The sequence below is a fragment of the Rhinoderma darwinii genome, chromosome 4 (genome assembly GCF_050947455.1).
Source record: "Rhinoderma darwinii isolate aRhiDar2 chromosome 4, aRhiDar2.hap1, whole genome shotgun sequence".
Taxonomy (NCBI): Eukaryota; Metazoa; Chordata; class Amphibia; order Anura; family Rhinodermatidae; genus Rhinoderma; species Rhinoderma darwinii.
In genome coordinates this window covers 397,629,419-397,654,392 of record NC_134690.1, presented here as the reverse complement: position 1 = coordinate 397,654,392, position 24,974 = coordinate 397,629,419, and the positions used below count along the sequence as shown (strand labels likewise).

The following is a 24,974-nucleotide window of genomic DNA, read 5'->3' as shown; positions in this document are numbered from 1 at the left end:
TATTCTTGTATATAGGGGCAGTATAATAGTAGTTATATTCTTGTTTATAGGGGCAGTATTATAGTAGTTATATTCTTGTATATAGGGGCAGTATTATAGTAGTTATATTCTTGTATATAGAGGGCAGTATTATAGTGTTATATTCTTGTATATAGGGGCAGTATTACAGTAGTTATATTCTTGTATATAGGAGGCAGTATTATAGTAGTTATATTCTTGTATATAGGGGGCAGTATTATAGTAGTTATATTCTTGTATATAGGGGGCAGTATTATAGTAGTTATATTCTTGTATATAGAGGGCAGTATTATAGTGTTATATTCTTGTATATAGGGGCAGTATTACAGTAGTTATATTCTTGTATATAGGGGGCAGTATTATAATAGTTATATTCTTGTATATAGGGGGCAGTATTATAGTAGTTATATTCTTGTATATAGGGGCCAGTATTATAGTAGTTATATTCTTGTATATAGGGCCAGTATTATAGTAGTTATATTCTTGTATATAGGGGCAGTATTATAGTAGTTATATTCTTGTATATAGGGGGCAGTATTATAGTAGTTATATTCTTGTATATACGGGGAAATATTATAGTAGTTATATTCTTGTATATATGGGCAGTATTATAGTAGTTATATTCTTGTATATAGGGGGCAGTATTATAGTAGTTATATTCTTGTATATAGGGGGCAGTATTATAGCAGTTATATTCTTGTATATAGGAGCAGTATTATAGTAGTTATATTCTTGTATATAGGGGGCAGTATTATAGTAGTTCTATTCTTGTATATAGGGGCAGTATTACAGTAGTTATATTCTTGTATATAGGGGCAGTATTATAGTAGATATATTCTTGTATATAGGGGGCAGTATTATAGTAGTTATATTCTTGTATATAGGGAGCAGTAGTATAGTAGTTATATTCTTGTATATAGGGGAAGTATTATAGTAGTTATATTCTTGTATATAGGGGCAGTATTATAGTAGTTATATTCTTGTATATAGAGGGCAGTATTATAGTAGTTATATTCTTGTATATAGTAGTAGTAATATAGTAGTTATATTCTTGTATATAGGGGGCAGTATTATAGTAGTTATATTCTTGTATATAGGGAGCAGTATTATAGTAGTTATATTCTTGTATATAGGGGCAGTATTATAGTAGTTATATTCTTGTATATAGGAGCAGTATTATAGTAGTTTATATTCTTGTATATAGGGGGCAGTATTATAGTAGTTCTATTCTTGTATATAGGGGCAGTATTACAGTAGTTATATTCTTGTATATAGTGGGAGTATTATAGTAGTTATATTCTTGTATATAGGAGCTGTATTATAGTAGTTATATTCTTGTATATAGGAGGCAGTATTATAGTAGTTATATTCTTGTATATAGGAGGCAGTATTATAGTAGTTATATTCTTGTATATAGAGGGCAGTATTATAGTAGTTATATTCTTGTATATAGAGGGCAGTATTATAGTAGTTATATTGTATATAGAGGGCAGTATTATAGTAGTTATATTCTTGTATATAGGGAACAGTATTATAGTAGTTATATTCTTGTATATAGAGGGCAGTATTATAGTAGTTATATTCTTGTATATAGAGGGCAGTATTATAGTAGTTATATTCTTGTATATAGGAGCAGTATTATAGTAGTTATATTCTTGTGTATAGGAGCAGTATTATAGTAGTTATATTCTTGTATATAGGAGCAGTATTATAGTAGTTCTATTCTTGTATATAGGGGCAGTATTACAGTAGTTATTTTCTTGTATATAGTGGGAGTATTATAGTAGTTATATTCTTGTATATAGGAGCTGTATTATAGTAGTTATATTCTTGTATATAGGAGGCAGTATTATAGTAGTTATATTCTTGTATATAGGAGGCAGTATTATAGTAGTTATATTCTTGTATATAGAGGGCAGTATTATAGTAGTTATATTCTTGTATATAGAGGGCAGTATTATAGTAGTTATATTCTTGTATATAGAGGGCAGTATTATAGTAGTTATATTCTTGTATATAGAGGGCAGTATTATAGTAGTTATATTCTTGTATATAGGGAACAGTATTATAGTAGTTATATTCTTGTATATAGAGGGCAGTATTATAGTAGTTATATTCTTGTATATAGGGGAAGTATTATAGTAGTTATATTCTTGTATATAGTGGGAGTATTATAGTAGTTATATTCTTGTACATAGGAGCAGTATTATAGTAGTTATATTCTTGTATATAGGAGCTGTATTATAGTAGTTATATTCTTGTATATAGGAGCAGTATTATAGTAGTTATATTCTTGTATATAGGAGCAGTATTATAGTAGTTATATTCGTGTATATAGAGGCAGTATTATAGTAGTTCTATTCTTGTATATAGGAGCAGTATTATAGTAGTTATATTCTTGTATATAGGAGGCAGTATTATAGTAGTTATATTCTTGTATATAGGGAGCAGTATTATAGTAGTTATATTCTTGTATATAGGGGGCAGTATTATAGTAGTTATATTCTTGTATATAGGGAACAGTATTATAGTAGTTATATTGTATATAGGGGCAGTATTATAGTAGTTATATTCTTGTATATAGGGGACAGTATTCTAGTTCTAGCTATATTCTTGTATATAGGAGGCAGTATTATAGTTGTTATATTCTTGTATATAGGGGCAGTATTATAGTAGTTCTATTCTTGTATATAGGGGGCAGTATTATAGTAGTTATATTCTTGTATATAGGAGGCAGTATTATAGTAGTTATATTCTTGTATATGGGAGCAGTATTATAGTAGTTATATTCTTGTATATAGGGGCAGTATTATAGTAGTTATTCTTGTATATAGGGGCAGTATTATAGTAGTTATATTATATATAGGAGGCAGTATTATAGTAGTTATATTCTTGTATATAGGGGCAGTATTATAGTAGTTATATTCTTGTATATAGGGGACAGTATTCTAGTTCTAGCTATATTCTTGTATATAGGAGGCAGTATTATAGTTGTTATATTCTTGTATATAGGGGCAGTATTATAGTAGTTATATTCTTGTATATAGGGAGCAGTATTATAGTAGTTATATTCTTGTATATAGGGGCAGTATTATAGTAGTTATTCTTGTATATAGGGGCAGTATTATAGTAGTTATATTATATATAGGAGGCAGTATTATAGTAGTTATATTCTTGTATATAGGGGCAGTATTATAGTAGTTATATTCTTGTATATAGGAGCAGTATTATAGTAGTTATATTCTTGTATATAGGGAGCAGTATTATAGTCGTTATATTCTTGTATATAGGGGCAGTATTATAGTAGTTATATTCTTGTATATAGGAGCTGTATTATAGTAGTTATATTCTTGTATATAGGAGCAGTATTATAGTAGTTATATTCTTGTATATAGGAGCAGTATTATAGTAGTTATATTCTTGTATATAGGAGCAGTATTATAGTAGTTATATTCTTGTATATAGGAGCAGTATTATAGCAGTTATATTCTTGTATATAGGGGGCAGTATTATAGTAGTTATATTCTTGTATATAGGTAGCAGTATTATAGTAGTTATATTCTTGTATATAGGAGCAGTATTATAGTAGTTATATTCTTGTATATAGGGGCAGTATTATAGTAGTTATATTCTTGTATATAGGAGCTGTATTATAGTAGTTATATTCTTGTATATAGGAGCAGTATTATAGTAGTTATATTCTTGTATATAGGAGCAGTATTATAGTAGTTATATTCGTGTATATAGAGGCAGTATTATAGTAGTTCTATTCTTGTATATAGGAGCAGTATTATAGTAGTTATATTCTTGTATATAGGAGGCAGTATTATAGTAGTTATATTCTTGTATATAGGGAGCAGTATTATAGTAGTTATATTCTTGTATATAGGGGGCAGTATTATAGTAGTTATATTCTTGTATATAGGGAACAGTATTATAGTAGTTATATTGTATATAGGAGCAGTATTATAGTAGTTATATTCTTGTATATAGGGGGCAGTATTATAGCAGGTAGTGCTAGTTGTGTATAAATATACCTCCTTTTTTTTTTTTTTTTTTTTTTTTTTTACATGATGTCCTCTGAAGCCCGGCTGCTGGTGGATAATACTGTTTTATATTCTGTACTATTTGTAGATGTTCCTCTGCGTTCTTTGAGGAGGAGAGGTCCGCTCTAGAGCAGAAGCGACAAAAGATTCGGCTGTTGCAGCAGAGGAAGGTGGCGGATGTTTCACAGTTCAAAGACCTTCCAGATGAAATCCCACTGTCCTTGGTTATAGGAACAAAGGTTACAGGTAAGAAGCAAACTCCTTAAATGCACATTCTTATCGTGGATTTTTATGACATATCCACAGGATATTTGGACGTGCTTATTATAAAACCTGGAGTGTCCAGATAATGGGGCAGAGCAGTAACCATGTATTTGAACTTGCTTCGCTCCTCTGGTCCTATCCTGCATTATTCCAATAGTAGTTAATATTAGAAGGTTTTTGTGTAGGCAATTCCCAAATATGTAGGGAATGTATCATTAGAAAATGACATTATTTCAATCAGATGAGCTACAGAAAACAGGTTGTTTCAGCCTATTGTAACTGCGCCAGGGAGCAGTGTGAAAACCAGAAGATTTTTTTTCATTTATTGTTTTTTAAAAGGGATAGTATCATTAAAAAAAAGCACATATAAAATTTTCTGAAAATATGTTTATAACAAATTTTCTACACATTTTTGTGTGCTTTTGAAATTTTTTTTTTAAATAAAATAAAAAAATCTTCCGATTTTCGCACTGCCCACTAGCACAGTTACAATAGGCTGACGATACCTGTTTTCTGTAGCTCACTTGTCAGCTTTGCTATATTTACTGGGTGAGATTGAACAGAGTCTTCTCATTATCATTAGAGGTGGGCGAGTTACATACCAGTTCTATTTTACTGCTGGAGGCCTAGATAAGGCAGGTTAGTAAAGCCCCTATTACATCGGCCAATTTTGGCCGGTACAGCGAGCGTCTGTCGACGAGACCTTCTTGATCGGGTATCGCTTGCTCCTGTCACACGGATCTATGGATGGGGACGAGCGATCGTTACTCCGATTGCTCGTCACTATACATTATCACGTCGGCAGCGCGTCTCCCTGTTTACACACCAAGATGTGTTGCCGACAACGATATTTCACTTTTTTAAAACCATGCGATCAGCAGATTATTGAGCTTTTGATCGTTCATCTGCTGATCGCTGCCCTGTTTACACAGGGCAATTATCGACAACGAGTGTTCTATGAATGCTTGTCTGCCCAATGTAAAACCCCCTTTACACTGTATACACCGATAAGGCACTGTATGCAGCTCTCCTGGGGGGAGAGGCTGTACTCCATCACTTCGTGTAAACGGGTCGTGTTTTTTTGCGCAGAATTAGGACTCCCATTGACTCTGAGAATTAGGCGCGTTGACCTGACTCTTCTTTTGTTACGCAACGTGTTTTCACTACAATGCGCTTTCCCATTGATGTAAATGGGAAGCTTAAAGCATGCGTTTTTCAGCGCTAAAAGCGTGTCAAAACGAGTAATACATGCCGTGTGAACAAGGCCTAATAATCTGACGGTTCTCTGTCAATTGACTCCTATTCATTTCAGTTGCCATAAAGAACACATACTCTGCTGCACTGTGTATACAGGGAGTGTGTGCCTCCAGTATGGCCACCCCAAGAACGGTTTAAAAAATCTCCTTCAAAACGCGTCAGGAAGTGACATGTTGCTTCTTTTTACAAGGAGTTTTTTTTAATTCAGCAGCGTCCAAATACGCCTCATGTGAACAGCACCGTGTGTTTCTCATTAAAATCAATGGGATCCTGTTAGATTTAATTCAAGTGTATTTTGGAGCGTAAAACGAGGCTTTTCTGCTTCAAAATCGGCCTGAAAATAAGCCGTGTGAACATAACCATGTTGAATAACTTTGTAGTTTACTTTATTTAAAGCGGATCCGTCTGCTAAATACGCTGCCCTAGGTAAGGATATAACAGGGGCAGGTCCGTTCTCCGCCAAAGCAGCACAAATAAAATATTGTAACGTTTGACTAATAGGAGCAGTTAAAGAATACTCCGGACTCGTATGCCCACGTTTACTAATGCTGCCTAATAGTGAGACCGTCTAATCGTAGTCCAGGCAGGCACAAAATGCGCCAACCTTATCACATTGGTTCATGATATTTTTGCCGCATCTTGTTATGACCTGACAGACACTATTTCTTTTCCTTCTATGTCACTTTTGATGATTTGGATTACTTTGCGGCAGAATTTTTTGCTATGTTTTTCTTTTTTTGTCGCATGTTTTAATCCACACCCAGTTTCTTGCAAATTACAGCTCTTTTTAGGAACACTTTTAAAAAGTGTCAAGGGAGGTGCAAACATCAAAATTGTAGTCTTTGACTTCTCCTATTGGCCATTTGCCACAATATTTTTTGGTGCGCTGTTTTGGCTAATAGAAGAATGGAGCAGTCCCTGTGATATGCCGTCCTTACTCAGGGCAGGATATATAGCTGACAGATCTACTCTTACATGTCTGAGATCTGAATATAGATACCGGCTATGTATCGGCAGGTGCCATTGCCTTACACAGACTCTCTGAGCTACCTCTTGTACAGTACGAAGCTTGTAAATGTCGTTTTTGAAAACCCCATTCACGTGTAGCAGATTTTTCACACTGGATCTCAGCGCGTTTTGCAGATTTTCTTCCCCCTTCGTGTCCAATGCAATGAGCTGAATGTTAAAACCATAGTTCCCTGCTATATGCATTCGGTAATGTGTAAGGCTGTTAATCCAAGTCCATGTAATTCTGCTGTTTCTCCACAGCCCGGTTGCGTGGTATGCATGACGGCTTGTTCACTGGCCAGATAGATGCCGTAGACACCCAAAATTCTACCTACAGGGTCACCTTCGATAGAAATGGCCTTGGCACACATACAATCCCAGATTATGAAGTTCTGGTAAGTGGAATAGTTCTAAGACTTATAATATGAGATTGCTCGTGCACTGTTTACCTCAATCACCTAAAAAGAATACGTATTTTTTTTTAAATCCCTTAGCGTAGCGCCTTTCTTTATTTTATTTTAATTTTTAATTTTTTTCTGATTGGGCGAGCCCTACCTGGTGTGCTTCTTAGGGTAAGGGTTACTTTGGTGTCGTTTTCTGCTGCCCACAGATCCCATAGTGCTGTGCACAATGTCCAGCAATCAGAAGGTTCCCCCTGTTGCACCTCCTCTCCTTTCACAGCATGTTGTTTCACAGACCAAAAGGGAAGCTGCAGCTGCATCCCCCACCTCTCCCTTCTTCCTATTGTATTACTCTAGAGAGCCCGCAGGCAGGGTCAGTCAAACTACAAGCAGCTGGGGGGATGGAAGATGCCTCTCATAAAATATATTCCAAAGTTTCATGTAAATACATGTACTACTGATTTATGCAAAAAACAGAAGAGATAATATAACGATAGGTACTTTAGAGACGTGTTTTTACTGATCTTGCATTTAGCAACTGTATGAAAAATCTTGCAGTTGCAGACGTGAAACAGTGGCGTCAATGAAAGTCTGGGGCTCCGGAGGTGAGTTAGTGGTGGCTTGAAAATGTCTTGACCAATCTTCCCTTTTTTTTGGCTCATTATCGGAGCACTCTGCAGTACAGTCACAGAGCGCTGCGTCCAGAACTTGTGATTATGCAACTCAGGGAAGCCCCGTGTCGAACGTGTGTCCAGAAATAGTCCCAGAGCATTAGCTGGAAAGTTTTCTGCCGTTTTTAAATCTTGGGTAAAAATAGTAGCAGAGCAAAAATGAACCAACGGCAAAGAAGTTAATGAGTCCTAGCTGATTAACCAGCCCATCAACAATTGCAGGGTTAGCCAGGAGCACTGAGGATGAGAAGCACAAGGTGAGTACATGTGGCAGGACAGTTGGGGTATATTCACACGTGGCCGTTGAAAACCGCATCCAAAACATATCTGAAAATCCAAATGCGGTTTTACCGCGATTTGGTGCGGTTTTTTGTTTTGCGTTTAAAAATGCATCAACTAGTGGTAAAAACGTGCATTTTTTTTTGTGTTTTTTAACTGCAACTGGTTCGTGTGATTATACCCTTAGTGTTTAAAGCTGCCCAATCTCTAACTCTCATAAGCTTCAATGGAAAGAGCTTCTCTATTGATCTAAATGGGAGAAATGGCAGCAAATGGGGGTCGTAGGACCCGTATCCTTCTGATAGGTGAAAATCCAACATCTGGACCGCTTACCTTTGTCATTTCTGCCATGTTTTGTGGATATGTCATAAATGGCGAAGATATTAGTGTCCTTTTACGTACTTGACGGAACAGGCTGGGTTCACACAGTGCATTTTTATTGCATTTTTAACATATTGTTTTTTGTTTTGGTAAATAATCTCCCATGTCTCTCAATGGCAGTACCCGAACTAAACAAAAAACGCATACTAAAAATACAACAAAAACGCACAGTGTGACCCAAGCCAAATACCTTATGTTACTACCAGTCGTCATGATCTGTGAGAGAAGGTAGACCGTGGAATAGGTAGATACTATGTTTTATTGTGTATTATCTGCCTCTAAATGCTGGCATGTAATAATAAACGTATTCACGTCTGATGCAGTAAAAACAAATGACTTATTGTATCATGTGTTGTATGTAGAAATGTGACTTGATGTTTATATACCAGCGGCTCCAAATTATATGGGGGTAGATCTTTCATGGCGTAGTAGAATTGGACTTTACCTGCTGTTAAAGTGGTTGTCCAGGATTAGAAAAACATGGCTGCTTTCTTTCAAAAAACAAGCTCCTCACCTGAACACTGGTGGTGTATGGTATTGCAGCTCAGTCCTATTTACTTCAATGGAGCTGAGCTGCAATACCAGAAACAACCCATGGACAGGTGTGGTGCTGTTTTTGGAAGGAAGTAGACCTGTTTTTCTAATCCTGGACATCCCCTTTAACACACTGCCACTATTTAACCAGTGAGGCGCCAGCAGGATGTAAATCCATGTATTACAGCTGTAGCCACGACTAAAAGTTGGATTTTGCTTTGTTTTGCAGAGTAATGAGCCCCATGAGACCATGCCCATTGCCGCCTTTGGTCAAAAGCAGCGTCCTTCCCGAATGTACATGACTCCTCCACGGTTACATCATCCGCCTCATGTCCAGTCACCCATCCTGGTAAGAACTGTTCTGTGTCTCAGATGGAAAAAAATTTGGATTTGAGAAGAGACCCTAAGGCCATGTTCACACGCTGTGGAATTGCAACTGATATGTGGTGCAGAGTTTGAAAACCCCGTCCAGGCTTAGAGGAAAAAATTGAAACATGCTGCAGACTTTCATATGCAATTTATTTGTGTAAAATAGCTGAAAATCCCTGGCAAAATCCATATGTATCATGTAGACTTTGCCCTAATTTTGTGGTGGAAAAAGTCAGCTACATGTGGACTTACCCGAAGGCCTCGTTCACACTGACTTTTTTGCAGGAGGAAAATTCTGCCTCAAAATTTTGTTTGCGATTTTGAGGCAGATTTTGTCCTTCCTGCATGTCGTTTGCCGCGATTTTCGACGCGATTTTCGCTCCCACCCATTGTGTGCTACGGGCAAAAAACTCAGCAAAATACGCTCTCTTCCTCCCATTGATGTCAGAGGCGTAAACGCGCGAAGATAGGGCATGTCCCTTCTTTCTCCCGCGAGGCGGCTTTACCGCTCGCGGGAGAAAACCGCCCCCCATTGAAATCAATGGGAGGCAATTTTCGGACGGTTTTTGACGAGTTTTGCGGAGCGGTTTCCGCTCCAAAATGCTCGTCAAAATACTCAGTGTGAACAGGGCCTAAAGGGTAAAATTAGATAAAAAGGGTCTGCTTGTTTTCGATTTCGGGTATTCACTTCAATTGGACTGAGCTGCAATACCAGACGCAGCCCATGGACATGAGTGGGCGCTGTTTTGGGAAGACTTGTTTCTTTTTTCTCTAATCTACAAATTTTCCATTTGCTGATCATCTAAAATACAAGAAAAAAAATTGTGTTTACATTTTATTACCGGTTTCAGGAACTGGATCCCTTGTTGGCACAATCACCTTGGAAAACAAAATCTTCCAGTTCAGACGGTGACACTATAGGTGGATTTCCAGTGGAATTTCTTATTCAGGTGGTAAGTGGAAAAGACCAGTGGTGTAAAGCCCACAAAATACCCCCTCAATGTATCGCGTCCCAAAACCGCCTCAAAATCACAGCGGTCAATAATGTCATCGTATCCACGTGTTTGTCATCTCTTTTCCTAAAGTGGTTGTCCAGGATTAGAAAAACATGGCTGCTTTAGGTATTTACTTCAATGGAGCTGAGCTGTAATACCATGAAACAATCCATGGACAAGTGTGGCGCTGTTTTTGGAAGGAATCAGCCATGTTTTTCTAATCCTGGACAACCCCTTTAATAATTATTTTTTTTAATTCAAAATATTTTGTTTTTCCATTACAGAAGTTGTGATTTCATTAGATTTTCTTTTCTTCAGACCAGATTATCAAAGATCTTGATGATCAAGAAAGAACAAATCAAAAAGCTAAAAGACATGAATACAGAAGCAGAAAAACTGGTGAGATGGTTTATCCTCCATTCTCCGTAACTTAGGCTGTGAATATCCTTAAGGCCTAGTGCACACTTCAGTCTTTTCCTTCATGGTGCTAGCTGTCAGGAAAACGGCTAGCACCCTGACCCATTCATTTCAATGGGGCCATGCACACTTTTTTTTTTTTTTTTTGACGGTCCCGTTGCTCCGTTCCGACAATGTCCAGGTTGCTGAAAGAGTTACTGCCGATCAGTGCAGCCCATTAACTCTTTCAGCACCCTGGACAGTACCATGTTCGGCGCTCGGAAACGGAATCACGGAGTGCACACGGAAATCACACGGCCGCTAAAACGGCCGTGAAAACGGTGATGGAAGTATGCACAAGTCCTAAGAATATGTTGGGGTTTAACCCCTTCCAACTCCTGGACGTACTATTAGGTCATGGCAGCTGTATCGTTCGCGCTCCATGACCTAATAGTACGTTTCGGCCGTCCTCCCGACACATACAGGAGCTGTGACGCTGCTGTCTTGTTCAGCAGCTGTCACACCTCCTACAACGGGGACCGATCGCTGTGTCCCCGCTGATTAACCCCTTAAAAGCCGCGTTCTATAGAGATCGCGGCTTTTTAGGGGTTAAGCTGCCATCGCTGGCCTGCTACGCGATAGCGGCCGGCGATGGTGACTATGGCAACCGGACACCAAACAATGGCGTCCGGCTATGCCATAGACGGAAGCCTAGTGGGTCCTGACAACGTCAGGACCCACTATGCTTGCTGTCAGTGAGTAGCTGACCGTTCTAATACACTGCACTACACATGTAGTGCAGTGTATTAGAATAGCGATCAGAGCCTCCTGCCCTCATGTCCCCTTGTGGGACAAAGTAATAAAGTTAAAAAAAAGTTAAAAAAAGTTGTGTAAAAATAAGAAAATAAAAGTAAAAATCCCCCTTTTTCCCTTATCAGTCCTTTATTATTAATAAAAATATATAAACAAACAAATAAACTATACATAATTGGTATCGCCGCGTCCGTAACTGCCTGAACTACAAAATTATTTTGTTATTTATCCCGCACGGTGAACGCCGTAAAAGAAAATAATAATAAACCGAACCACAATCACAATTCTTTGGTCACTTCACCTCCCAAAAAATGGAATAAAAAGAGATCAAAAAGTCGCATGTACCGAAAAATGGTGCTGATCGAAACTACAGTTCGTTACGCAAAAAATAAGTCCTCGCACGGCTTTATTGATTGAAAAATAAAAACGTTCTGGCTCTTAGAATAAGGAACACAAAAAGTGAATGATTGTTTACAAAACGTATTTTATTGTGCAAACGCCGTAAGACATAAAAAAAAACTATAAACATCTGGTATCGCCGTAATCGTATCGCCACGCAGAATAAAGTGAATATGTCATTTATAGCGCACGGTGAACGCTGTAAAAAAAAAAGTATACAAAAACAATAGTAGATTTGCTGTTTATTAGTCACTACGCCACCTAAAAATAGAATAAAAACTGATCAAAAAGCCGCATGCACCCCAAGAAAACTACAATGGATTCCTCAAGGGGTCTAGTTTCCAAATTGGGGTCACTTTTGGGGGTTTTTCACTGTTTTGGCACCACAAGACCTCTTCAAACCAGACATGGTGCCTAATAAAAAAGAGGGCTCAAAATCCGCTAGGTGCTTCTTTGCTGCTGGGGCTTGTGTTTTAGTCCACGAGCGCAGTAGAGACACATGTGGGACATTTCTAAAAACTGCAGAATCTGGGCAATACATATTTAGTAGTGTTTCTCTGGTAAAATCTTCTGTGTTACAGAAAAAAAAATGAATACAATTGAAATTCAGCAAGAAAAATGAAATTTGCAAATTTCACCTCCACTTTGCTTTAATTCCTGTGAAATGCCTGAAGGGTTAAAATACTTTCTAAATGCTGTTTTGAATACTTTGAGGGGTCTAGTTTTTAAAATGGGGTGTTTTATCAGGGTTTCTAATACATAGGCCCCTCAAAGCCACTTCAGAACTCAAGAGGTACCTTAAAAAAAAGGCTTTTGAAATTTTCTTAAAAAAATGCGAAATTGCTGTTTATGTTCTAAGCCTTGTAACGTCCAAGAAAAATAAAAGAATGTTCAAAAAACGATGCCAATCTAAAGTAGACATATGGGAAATGTGAACTAGTAACTATTTTGGGTGGTATAACCGTCTGTTTTTCAAGCAGATGCATTTAAATTCTGAAAAAATGCTATTTTTTCAAAATTTTCTCTCAATTTTGCAATTTTTCACCAATAAACACTGAATATATCGGAACAAATTTTACCACGAACATGAAGCCCAATGTGTCACGAGAAAACAATCTCAGAATCGCTTGGGTAGGTTTAAGTATTCCGACGTTATTACCACATAAAGTGAAATATGTCAGATTTGAAAAATGGGCTCTGAGCCTTAAGGCCCAAACTAGGCTGCGTCCTTAAGGGGTTAAGGCCCTTTTACACAGACCAATTATCTGGCAAACGATCGTTCATAGAACGCTCGTTACCGATAATTGCCCGCTCGATCATCTGCTGATCGTATCGTTTTAAAAAGAAGTAAAATATTATCGCTGTCGGCAGCACATCTTGGTGTGTAATGCTGGAGATGCGCTGCCGACATGATGATAATGTATGGGGACGAGCGATCGGAGTAACGACCACTTGTCCCCATACATAGTTCCTTGTGAAAAGAGCAAACGAGCGCCGATCAACGAGCTGTTTTGTTGATCGGAACTCGTTTACACGAACCAGGACGGGCCATGTAAGAGGATCTTTTGGCTACTTTGTCAGGTGCTGTGATGTAGTAGATTCCTCCTACTGCTTTGACCGAAGATGGCACCAGGCAAACCACCACTCTGCCCATTTATTTAAGCCCCACACCTAACTGACAAACCAACATATAAAGAAAACCATGGTATGATAGACTTCTGATTCTCTGGCAAATTTCTGCAAGCCCTTTTGCACTGATAGCAGGAAATTGCTTTGAGTTTTTGTTTTTTTTTTCTACTTTTACAGGGATGTTTTTAAAAAATGTTTGGATTTGTGGGGGCCGTCCACTGAGACCACCACAGTTTACTAAAACAGCACGGCAGAATCAATAGGGTGAGCGCTGTGCTGCTTCGTATCTGATCGGCTGTCCTTGGTTCGGTATTTTTTAAAAGTTTAGATACCTTTTAAAGGAATACTTAAGGCAAAACAGATACTGTGTTTTGCCTTGTGCATGGTCTGAGGGGGAGCTGCATGATACAGGCATTTAAAGAATCCCTGTGTCATGCTCCACCCTTTCAGGCGTTGCACTTTTGCATATTGGTGTCTCAGCTTTGCCCGGATTGTTCCTTTAAGGCGATTACTATGCCCATGGATCTTCCTGCCGTAGTTTGAAAGCAAAGATACTGCAACTTTAAAGCTCCGCACGAGTGAGAGACGGTCTAAGGGGGTAGTGCTGGTTTTTGCACCTGAAAAACAAAAATATTTTATAGAACTGCCCCCATGTTCTCGAATATGTAACTAAACGGGAAGAATTTGACTGGAGTTGCTTTTACTAGTTATTATTTATTCATTTAAAAAGGTTTTCTGAGATTTGCAAGAAAACAAAAAATATTTGAAATATACGTGGTCTTGAAAACGGCTGCTTCCCCCTTCGCTTGTGCTCTGTTTACAATGCCAGGTGGTGTCATGGTGGCCCACAGCACCGTGACGTAGCCCCCACATTGCTGCAATTGGCCACTGTTGTCAGATGAAGTGACAAGACTTCACCATGGATATCACGTCCCTTACCCAGCGATGGGGGAAGCGATTTATTCTAAGACTCTGTACGTTTATTTAAAGTTTTTTTTTTAGTTTTTTTTTTTTACTGTGGACACTGAAAACTATTCTCTGAAATACACCTGACTCGGTAAAACACCTTTTAAACACTATTCGGTGGTTGTCGTCCTCTTTATGTACAACCAGATTCAAGACTAAGGCCCCGTTCACACAGTTTTTTTGTAGGCAGAAAAATCAGATTTTGACCTGCCTGCAAATTCTTGCTGTTTTTTTCACCTGCCGCCATTGAGCACCGCGGGCAAAAAATGCAATGGAAAACGCTTTCTCTGCTTCCCATTGATTTTCAATGGGGGGTCAGAGGCGGAACCGCGGCAAGAAAGAGCATGTTGCTTTTTTTACCTTGAGCAGCTAAAAGCCACCGTGAAAAAAAAAAAACGCTTCCACCTACCATAGAAATCAATGGGAGGTGGTTTTGGTATTTTGCTGCGGATTCCAACACGGTTTCTGCGTCAAAATCAGCGTGAAAAAAAAGGTGTGTGAACAGGGCCTTAGTGTCATTTGAAAGCCAAACTTCTGGGCTTTAACATGACCCCAATATCCAAGCCCTGTGCCTTATATTATAGAGCGTTTAAAGTCCTTGCGCATTGAATACGTCCTTGGCGGTGAATGTGTTAAACTGCGGTGAGGGCTGGAAGTGCGTTTTCTTCATATCTAATATGAGCGCGTGTCCTCGTCGTTCTCTTCCCTTCCTCTATAATGTGCTTTGTCTCTTTAATAGAAATCCTACTCTGCGCCGATCAGCATTGAGTTCCAGAGGCGATACGCTACAATCGTTCTAGAACTGGAGCAGCTCAACAAGGATCTTAACAAAGTTCTTCATAAAGTCCAGCAGCATTGCTGTGAGGTAATAAGCCTTTTCCCTAGCTCTGGGCTGTGTTCACACGCGGTAGATTTGTTTGTAGAACTTTCTGCGACTGAAAAAGCAGTTCCATACATTCTTTTTCCTAAACGGCAGACAGAATATTGGTTTCAACTGTGTTTTTATTGAAAATTTTTCAACAATATACATATAACTTAGAGCAGCATGAAGGGCCATGCAATTCACATAGTAAGACAGTAACTTTCAATAGACAGACAAAACATCTGGGAAAAAACACAGGGGTTTAAGGGGGTGAGGGGGGGGGGATAGTCGGAGCTCCACCTACCACCTAATCTTGAGTTCCCTGTATCCAATACTTGTCCCACGGGTCCCACACCACTTTGAACCTGTCCAGTTCATTGTCAATAGAGGCCGTCATATGCTCCATTGTACGTATTTCCCTAATTCTAGTTACTAAGTCGATGTGGGAGGGAGGGGTTGTCTGTCTCCATTTCCATGCTATCAACGTCTTAGCGGCTGTAAGAAAGTGTCGAAAGAGTCGAGCTGGTGATTTCCCCAAAGACCTAGGGGGAACATTTAGGAGGTAATGAAGAGGGTCTAAGGGAATATCCTGCTGCAACACCGCCAATGCCAAGTTCTTAACTTCCAACCAATACTGTTGTACCAGTGAACAGCTCCAGAAAATATGGAACAGATCACCTCTCTGACCTCTACATCGCCAGCAATCCGACGGAATACCCGGATTGAAGCTATGCAGAAAGGCAGGGGTATGGTACCAAAACATAAGGATTTTATATTGGTTTTCCTTATATGCAGTGCAGATGGAGGTTTTAGCTGCTTGCGACCAAATAATCTGCCACAATGAGAGCGGGATGGATTTATTCAGTAAGGCCTCCCACTTCAACATGTATCTATGCCCAGGCGGAGGGGAACCCTCCGGGGATAGCAATAATGCATAAATGGCTGAGATAAGCCCCCTAGTGGTGGTAGCATACCGACATAACCTTTCGAAGCTTGTAGGTGCAGTAACCCGCGTGGATCTAAAAGTTTGCTGCATGTAATGTCTAACCTGAAGATAGTGAAAGAACGCAGCGGAGGGAATATTATGATGTTTTTGAAAGTATGAAAACGGGTGAAGCTCTTGCGTGTGGGGATCAACCATATCAGCCAGGTGAAATACCTCAATTCCCGTCCACAATCGGACTATTCGGGAGGTAGTGCCCCCCGGGATAGTGGGAGTGTAGAGTACCGAAGTCAAGGGCGGGCAACCCGATGCCAAATGGAAGCGGTTTTTACAGGTTTCCCACACCTCCCTTTGAAATCTCATGGGACCCAATAAAGATGCAGTCGGCATTACTAGTGGGTCACCCCATAACAGGGAGTTTGGGTGGACCGGGGCCATCCATAGCTTCTCTATTTCGGTCCATTTATTGTACGCCCTTAAAGACACCCAGCTGGGTATGCGACGGAGGTGTGCCGCCCAGTAGTACTTCACCACATCAGGGACCGATAGCCCACCCGCAGATCGACCCGATAATAAAACTGATTTCGGAATTCGATGCAGACAGAATATTGGGTAGAGAGAGGGGAGTAACACATGACTGCAGGTTCAGACTCCACAGGGTTTGTTTAGAGTCTGTAATTATGGAGACGCGTAGGAGCTGTATACACAAAACGGTAGGAGAGTTCTTCGAGACGTTTTGCAAAGTTGCTTCACATTTTTATTATGGATTTTAGGAGTAAAAATAATGGTTGCTGAAGCGCACAAACCTTTTTAAGATCTATGTTTATACAACTCTAAATTTTGTGCAAAAATAAGATTGGAGGCTTATTCAACGCCAAGGCTTCATTCACGTCTGCGCCAGGGTTCCGTTCATGGGTTCTGTCGGAGCTTTACATCAGGGGAACCCATGAACGGAACCCTGACTGAAACAAACGGAAACCATCGGCTTCCGTTTGCATCACCATTGATTTCAATGGTGACGGATCCGCTGCAAGTGGTTTCCGTTTTTCACCACTGTGTAAGGGTTTCGTCATTTTGACGGATTGAATAGCGCCGTCTACTACGGTATTGATTCCGTCAAAATGACGGAACCCTTTCACAACGGTGAGAAACGGAAACCACTTGCAGCGGATCCGTCACCATTGAAATCAATGGAGATGCAAACAGAAACCTATGGTTTCCATTTGTTTGTCAAGGCTCCGTTCATGGGTTCCCATGACGAAAAGCTCCGCCAGAACCCATGAACGGAGTCCTAGCGTAGATGTGAACGAAGCCTAAGGCCTCCATCTCTTCTGTGTGACAAATTAAGTGCAGAAAAAGATATTCCTGCTTGAGAATGTTGAAGGTGCCTCTAATGGGTCAACAACATACTCTGTGGTGGTACCAGGTCTTTGGGGTTAAATTAAAGGAATACTTCCGGCAAAACTGATACGGTTACACCTGGTGCAATATTAGAGCATGACACAGGGATTTAACAAACACTAAAGAAAGGTCTTGCACCAGGCATCGGTATTTTTTATGTTCTTCTTGTACATCCATGTTCATAGCTGTGGGAATGCTTGGCAAACGTACGTCGATCAGCCATAATATTAAAACCACTGACGGGTGAAGTGAATAACATTGATGGTCTGGTTACAATGGTGCCTGACAATGGGGGGGGGGGGGGGTGTTTATTTGCAAATGACCAGTCAGTTCTTGAAGTTTTTGTGCTGGAAGCAGAAAAAATGGACTATTGTAAGGATCTGAACAACAAGGGCCAAATTGTCTAGACGACTGGATCAGAGCGTCTCCAAAACGGCCGGTCATGTGGGGTGTTTCTGGTATACAGTGGTCAATAGGAGGAAAACCGGTGACCGGCAACAGGATCATGGGTGCCAGAGGCTCATTGATGTGCGTGGGAAGTGGTGGCTTGTCTGATCCCACAGAAGAGCTACTGCAGCACAAACTGCTGAAAAATGTTCTGCTAGCTGTGATAGAAAAATGTCAGAACATGCAGAGCATCGCAGCTTACTGTATATGGGGCTGTGTAGATGCCGACCGGTCGGAGTGCCCCTGCTGACCCCTGTCCACTGCAGAAAGCCCCTACAATGGGCACGTGAGCATCAGAACTGGAGCAATGGAAGAAGGCGCCTGGTCTGACGACTCTTGTTTTCTTTTACATCATGTGGACGGCCGGGTGCAGGTGCGCCACTTACGTGGGGGAGAGATGGCACCAGGATGCATTATGGGAAAAAGACAAGCCGGCGGGGGGCAGTGTGATGATCTGGGCAATGTTCTGCTGGGGAAGCTTGGGTCCAGGCATTCATGTGAATCTGACACGTATCACCTACCTAAACATTGCTGCAGACAAGTACCCCCTCCATGGCAGCGCTATTCTCTGACAGTGCCCTCTTTCAGCAAGATGAGCTGTTTTGGCGGCACAGGGGCAACCTATACAATATTAGACAGGTGGTTTTGGCTGAATGGTGTCCGCTCTAGATAGCACGGACTTCAGGAGGAATTACTGGCAGAGTTTTTTTTTTTAGTAATGTATTGTAATCCAAACCTCTTTGTATATTTTTCTCCTGATCCGTCAGTTGTCAGGAAAGACAGGTCAGTTTCCATGGACATTGTGTTATTAGAGTTTAATGGTTTTTTTTCCTTACTTGTTCAGGTCGCTCAAGATCAAGGACTTCAGCCAGCGAACCAGCCGACCGACATGAGACGACGCTGTGAGGAAGAGGCTCAGGAGATGGTCCGTCAAGCAAACACGTCCAGCGGGCAGCCATGTGTGCAGAGCGAGAGCTTGACAGACCTCATATCCAGGCTGACGGCTATCCTCCTACAGATAAAAGTACAACGCCCGCACTGTCGCCCCTGTATTGATTGCTGCACTTGGTTGTTACTGGATCTTGTAACCAGTGTGTGATCCTTTCTCTTGCAGTGCCTCGCGGAAGGAGGAGACCTCAATTCTTTTGAGTTCAAGTCTTTAACAGATTCAATTAATGACATCAAGAATTCAATAAACCCTTCTAATATCGGGTAAGTGATTGAATCTCGGGTGGATAATCTAGAAAGTGGCAGGTACTGAAACGAAGAACCTGAGGCTACAGCTACGTGGCGACTTATTTAAAATTTGTGCCATTCACATTAAAGTTGCTCATTCTTTAACCAGTTGCTGCTTAAAGGGAATGTGTTGCCAGCAAAACATGCTTTTTTTTTTAGTTAAACAATTAGTGTGTAGGTGATTAAACATTGTTCTAATTTATTTTATTTCAGGAGTCAGGAAATATTATAAATTGGATTCTAATTTATAATATTTCCCATTGCTGGTCACTAGATGGAGCCATTCCCAAAATTGCAGCATTGCATGTGGTAAAGCAACCACATTGCTTTATGCTGCAAAATTGGGTAAAAAGCCCTCGCTCTAGTGAGCTCTCAGCATCCCCCCCTCCTTTATCCTGGCTAGTGCCGGGATAAACGAGGGGATTGAACGGTCTAACCTCCTACACTGTGTGTCGCCATTTTTTGAGCTAACACACAGTGTAGAAGGTTTACATACAGTAGTAAACACACACTGAAACACGAACATACATAGAAATAACTTACCTGCTCCAGTCGCCTCCGGTCCATCCGCTCCGTCTGCTGCCGCTGCTCCATGTGCACAAGTCCGGAAGCCGCGACCGGAAGTAGTAATCTTACTGTCCGGCCGCGACTTCCGGTCCACAGGAAAATGGCGCCGGACGGCGCGCATTTCAAATTGAACTGTGTGGGAGCGGCGCATGCGCCGTTCCCACACAGCGGCGTACATGTTAGTGGATGGAACCGGCCCCGTTCGCAGTCCCTATGGGACTGGAGCTGCCGTATTCCATGTCTGTATGTGTCGTTAATCGACACATACAGAAATGGAAAAAAAAATGGCAGCCCCCATAGGGAAGAAAGTGTAAAAATAAGAAAAAGTAAAACACAAACACACAAATGAATCCAAACGTTTTTAATAAAGCACTAACATCATTAACATATTAAAAAATAATTTGTGGTAACACTGTTCCTTTAAAGAGTCTCTGTCCCCACATTATAAGTGGCCTCTCTTGTACATGATGTGATCGGCGCTGTAATGTAGATCACAGCAGTGTTTTATTATATAGAAAAACGATAATTTTTGTTTTATCACCTATTTTAGCTTTATGCTAATGAGTTTCTCAATGGACAACTGGGCGTGTTTTACTATATGACCAAGTGGGCGTTGTACAGAGGAGTGTATGACGCTGACCAATCAGTGACCAATCAGCGTCATACACTTCTCTCCATTCATTTACTCTGCAGAAAACGATATAGTTATGCCAAGTAACACTTTTGCGCATGAGTTGAAGGGGCCAGACCGAGATCACTCAAAGTTTATAGGTGCCCTTATACTGATGCAGCAGAGCTGAGTTTTACAGTGTAGTTGAGCTTTCATTGGCATAATTTATTGTTGGCATGATCTGTCGTTTTCCATAGGACTGCAGATAACTCAACAAGTTAAGATAACGTGATCGGTTTATCACAGTGAACAAAATAAATAGTTCAATATCAAATTCAGCTCTGCTACATCTGTGCACTGCAGAATCACAACTAGATATTCTGCGGATTCAAGATCACTATGCATTTGGGTATAGCAACCCAAAGAAACCTTATAAGACCGAATACGTAATCACGTCCATTTTCATATTGCCAATTCTAATACCGGGAAGTTTCACATCCGGAAGCTTAAACCAGTGTGTTTTGTCTCTTCTGGCAGCTGTTTTCAGAACAACGTCGAGATCCACGTGGCGCACATTCAGAGCGGACTGAGTCAGATGGGAAACCTCCACGCCTTTTCCGCCAATAACACGAACAGGGACTGATAATCCGCCCATGTTTTCCTTCCAGCCGAACTTGTCTATAACACAGATGACAAACTCTTGTTTGTATTAAAAAAAAAAAAAAAGTTGCAAAAAAAAAATACCAGAAGCAAAACCAGCATTACGGACCTCACATATTTTATTTACTTTGTCCTATGGATACACAACTGCACGAAGTAGCAGCACGGATCACCGAGCTGCAATCAAAATCGCGCCACTTTGCAAATTGGAGAGGAAATGGAAAGCCCGCCGTCGTCCTGGTCATTCGTATGAGCTGTATTATCCTTCAGTTACTCAGATATGTAGGTGGCATTGTAGCTGCAGCACCTGAGCTCTAAAGAGTGATTCCCGATGACTTGTAAGTGAATGATTCTCATGAGAAATCTAGGGACCGGCAACAAGGGGACTGTTTTTATCGTATTTTTTTGTTTCCCTGTGTTTTATTTACTTATAGGAGTTTTCCAGTTTTTTTTGTACAGAAAACCTCATACGATGAAAAGTTTTGTCATTTTCCAATATACTTTGTGATTCATTTTCTCACCATTTCTCAAGATCTCTGCTTGCTTGATTTTGTTCAACCAGAGGCTGAAAAACCTGTACAGATTGAATACTTCTCATAGTGGGAGAGCACTTGACAGCAAGTAGAGATCTTGGAATGGCGAGAAAATGGAATGCAAAGTATATTAGAAAGTTGCATACCATATTCTATTATACCGTTTTTAAAGGGTAACTCCAACTATGGACATCTCTAATTTTTGCAGTCCAGAATTCTGTGCTAATTTTATAATGCATCTTTATCAGGGTTGTAGCTCCAAATCCTCTACTTCCCTACACACGGCCGTATTGGTAAATAACAACATTCTGGCTGCTTACAGCCACCACTAGGGGGAGCTTACGGAAGACAGATCTACTATTGAGTGCAAATGGTAGCTGTATAAGTCTCTATGCGCTGAGCTCCACCTAGTGGTCGCTGCAGGCAATACAGAATTTTTTTTCATGCAGATCTATGACTGTGAAGATAAGCAGGGGATTGGACGCTCTGTGTCAGAAAAACAAAAATCCATCCTCTGTAAAGATCCATTATGAGGTTACTCCGCACTGAATTTGGACCTATAAACTTGGGAGTACATTTGCAGAAAACCATTTAAAGTGACGCTTCAGTTTCACCCCTGTCAACAACTGGAGACATCTGAGACACGACTTCAAGGGGATACTCGGATTTTCTTGTGGGTTCCCTTCATACCCCTCCATCAGCAGAGTTCAGGCTGCTGTAATTTGTTGTCTATAGTCTGACGGATACTCAGGAGAACCTGCAAGGAATCTGATTTTTCCCCTGCTGTATTTTCAGATAACTCCAACAATTCCATTAATAATATTGTTAGGATTTTGTTCTGAGGTTCCTGATCTGTATTTATATGAAAACATTTTGTTACAGTTTGAGATGGAGATTGGCATGGGGTGATTCTTACCCAAGCTGCTTCTCCCCTTCTTTGCGGTCTGCACAGTGCCAGTGATGCTTGGTACATGTTTGACAGTCTGGTTGTTTGGGGGATACATTGTTTAACAACCAGACTTTTCGATGGGGTTGTTATGCAGCGCATGCCTAGCAACCAGTCTATTTCAAAATATTTAGGTCTTTGGATCATGGCAGAATTGGCACTAAACTGCGTGCAGAGAAGGGGCGAAAAGAGCTGAGGGCTAATGCTCCCATACTTCTAAAATAAAGCAACTCTACAAAAGGTCTTCATTAAAAAAAAATCTACAGCTCTTATGCAGAACTATGCGTCTCCATGGTAACTGACCTCAAACTCTGTAGTCTGATCCTGAAGTCCTTTTCTTGCTAAACTACCGAATGTATGATGCGGGCAGATTACAAGGGAGTATGACTGCCGGATCAGACTACAGAGCTTGTTGGTTCTCAATTACCATGGCGACGCAGTCTCATAGGAGCTGCATACACTAAATGGTAGGAGACTTTTAAGCGAGACCTATTGCAGAATTGCTTTCGTTTTCTTTCTTAGATATACGGGAAGAGGTTGTCGTGATGACACAATCCCCTTTAAACTACGCCCACTTTGTCTCCCGCACCCTCGTTACCATATTAAAAATTAAATATAAAAATTTACATAGAGAACCCCTTTAAGAAATATGTTTTTTTTTTCTCTGCAGAGCACCTCCAATATTGTGCCTCAGTCTAGTAAAGTTCTTCCAAAGCCTATAGCTGTCCATATTTATTGCTATAGGCCCCGCTGTGTCACAGCCGACATCACCCGCCCGTACCAGGACGGGGCCAGCGGTCGCACCATATTGCCCAGTGTGGCCTATAAGAGCTACCATTGCAGAGAGTGTTGTGTCCCCCTCCCCCCCCCCCCATTGTTTATCTTGTACAGATTTGTGGTCAAGAGGTGGAAGATAATACAACATTTCACATTTGTTTTAAGAGCTAGAAGTAGGTAAGGTGTTACCCAATATTTTAGAGCCCACAAATATTGAAGTATTTTATGGTATTGTACAGAGCAGAGAAGCCCCGGGGTCCTCACCCTGAGGTGCTTGTATAGTTTAAAAAGAAAAAAAAAAATATTCTAAGACTTCTGGTGTGCTTTGTATCTTTTTTTTTTTTTTTCGGGTGTGTGTGCGTGCGTGTGTATATGTATATATAACACTGACTTGTCAGGAGGTTGTTTTTTCTTTTTAAGTTTATCATAGAAGTGTATGGTTGAAGAGACAAAATACACACCAGACATTGTGGACTTTGCAGAAATGTCAGTCACTATTATACTCCAGAGCTGTACTCACTATTCTGCTGGGGAGTCACTGTGTACATAAATTACATTACTTATCCTGTACTGATCCTGAGTTACATCCTGTATTATACTCCAGAGCTGCACTCACTATTCTGCTGGTGGAGTCACTGTGTACATACATTACATTACTTATCCTGTACTGATCCTGAATTACATCCTGTATTATACTCCAGAGCTGCACTCACTATTCTGCTGCTGGAGTCACTGTGTACATACATTACATTACTTATCCTGTACTGATCCTGAGTTACATCCTGTATTATACTCCAGAGCTGCACTCACTATTCTGCTGGTGGAGTCACTGTGTACATACATTACATATCCTGTAATGATCCTGAGTTACATCCTGTATTATACTCCAGAGCTGCACTCACTATTCTGCTGCTGGAGTCACTATGTACATACATTACATTACTTCTCCTGTACTGATCCTGAGTTACATCCTGTATTATACTCCAGAGCTGCACTCACTATTCTGCTGGTGGAGTCACTGTGTACATACATTACATATCCTGTAATGATCCTGAGTTACATCCTGTATTATACTCCAGAGCTGCACTCACTATTCTGCTGCTGGAGTCACTATGTACATACATTACTTCTCCTGTACTGATCCTGAGTTACATCCTGTATTATACTCCAGAGCTGCACTCACTATTCTGCTGGTGGAGTGACTGTGTACATACATTACATTACTTATCCTGTACTGATCCTGAGTTACATCATGTATTATACTCCAGAGCTGCACTCACTATTCTGCTGGTGGAATCACTGTGTACATACATTACATTACTTATCCTGTACTGATCCTGAGTTACATCCTGTATTATGTTCCAGAGCTGCACTCACTATTCTGCTGGTGGAGTCACTGTGTACATACATTACTTATCCTGTACTGATCCTGAGTTACATCCTGTATTATACTCCAGAGTATACAGATCAGTACAGGATAAGTAATGTAATGTATGTACACAGTGACGCCACCAGCAGAATAGTGAGTGCAGCTCTGGAGTATAATACAGGATGTAACTCCGGATC

General features: G+C 40.3%; 1 protein-coding gene across 3 annotated transcripts in view; it reads left to right on the top strand.

Moving 5' to 3' along the window:
- Positions 1-23,720, top strand: part of LIN9 (lin-9 DREAM MuvB core complex component) — a 39,513-nt gene extending 15,793 nt beyond the window's left edge. For all 3 annotated transcript variants that reach the window (XM_075863419.1, XM_075863418.1, XM_075863417.1), the window contains 9 exons: positions 4,153-4,310; positions 6,855-6,988; positions 9,089-9,208; positions 10,080-10,181; positions 10,542-10,622; positions 15,166-15,291; positions 18,924-19,103; positions 19,194-19,291; positions 21,030-23,720. In XM_075863419.1, the coding sequence (XP_075719534.1) occupies positions 4,153-4,310; positions 6,855-6,988; positions 9,089-9,208; positions 10,080-10,181; positions 10,542-10,622; positions 15,166-15,291; positions 18,924-19,103; positions 19,194-19,291; positions 21,030-21,135 (1,105 nt within the window). In that variant the 3' untranslated portion in view covers positions 21,136-23,720. The remainder of the gene's footprint in view (positions 1-4,152; positions 4,311-6,854; positions 6,989-9,088; positions 9,209-10,079; positions 10,182-10,541; positions 10,623-15,165; positions 15,292-18,923; positions 19,104-19,193; positions 19,292-21,029) is intronic.
- The last annotated feature ends 1,254 nt before the right edge of the window (positions 23,721-24,974 follow it).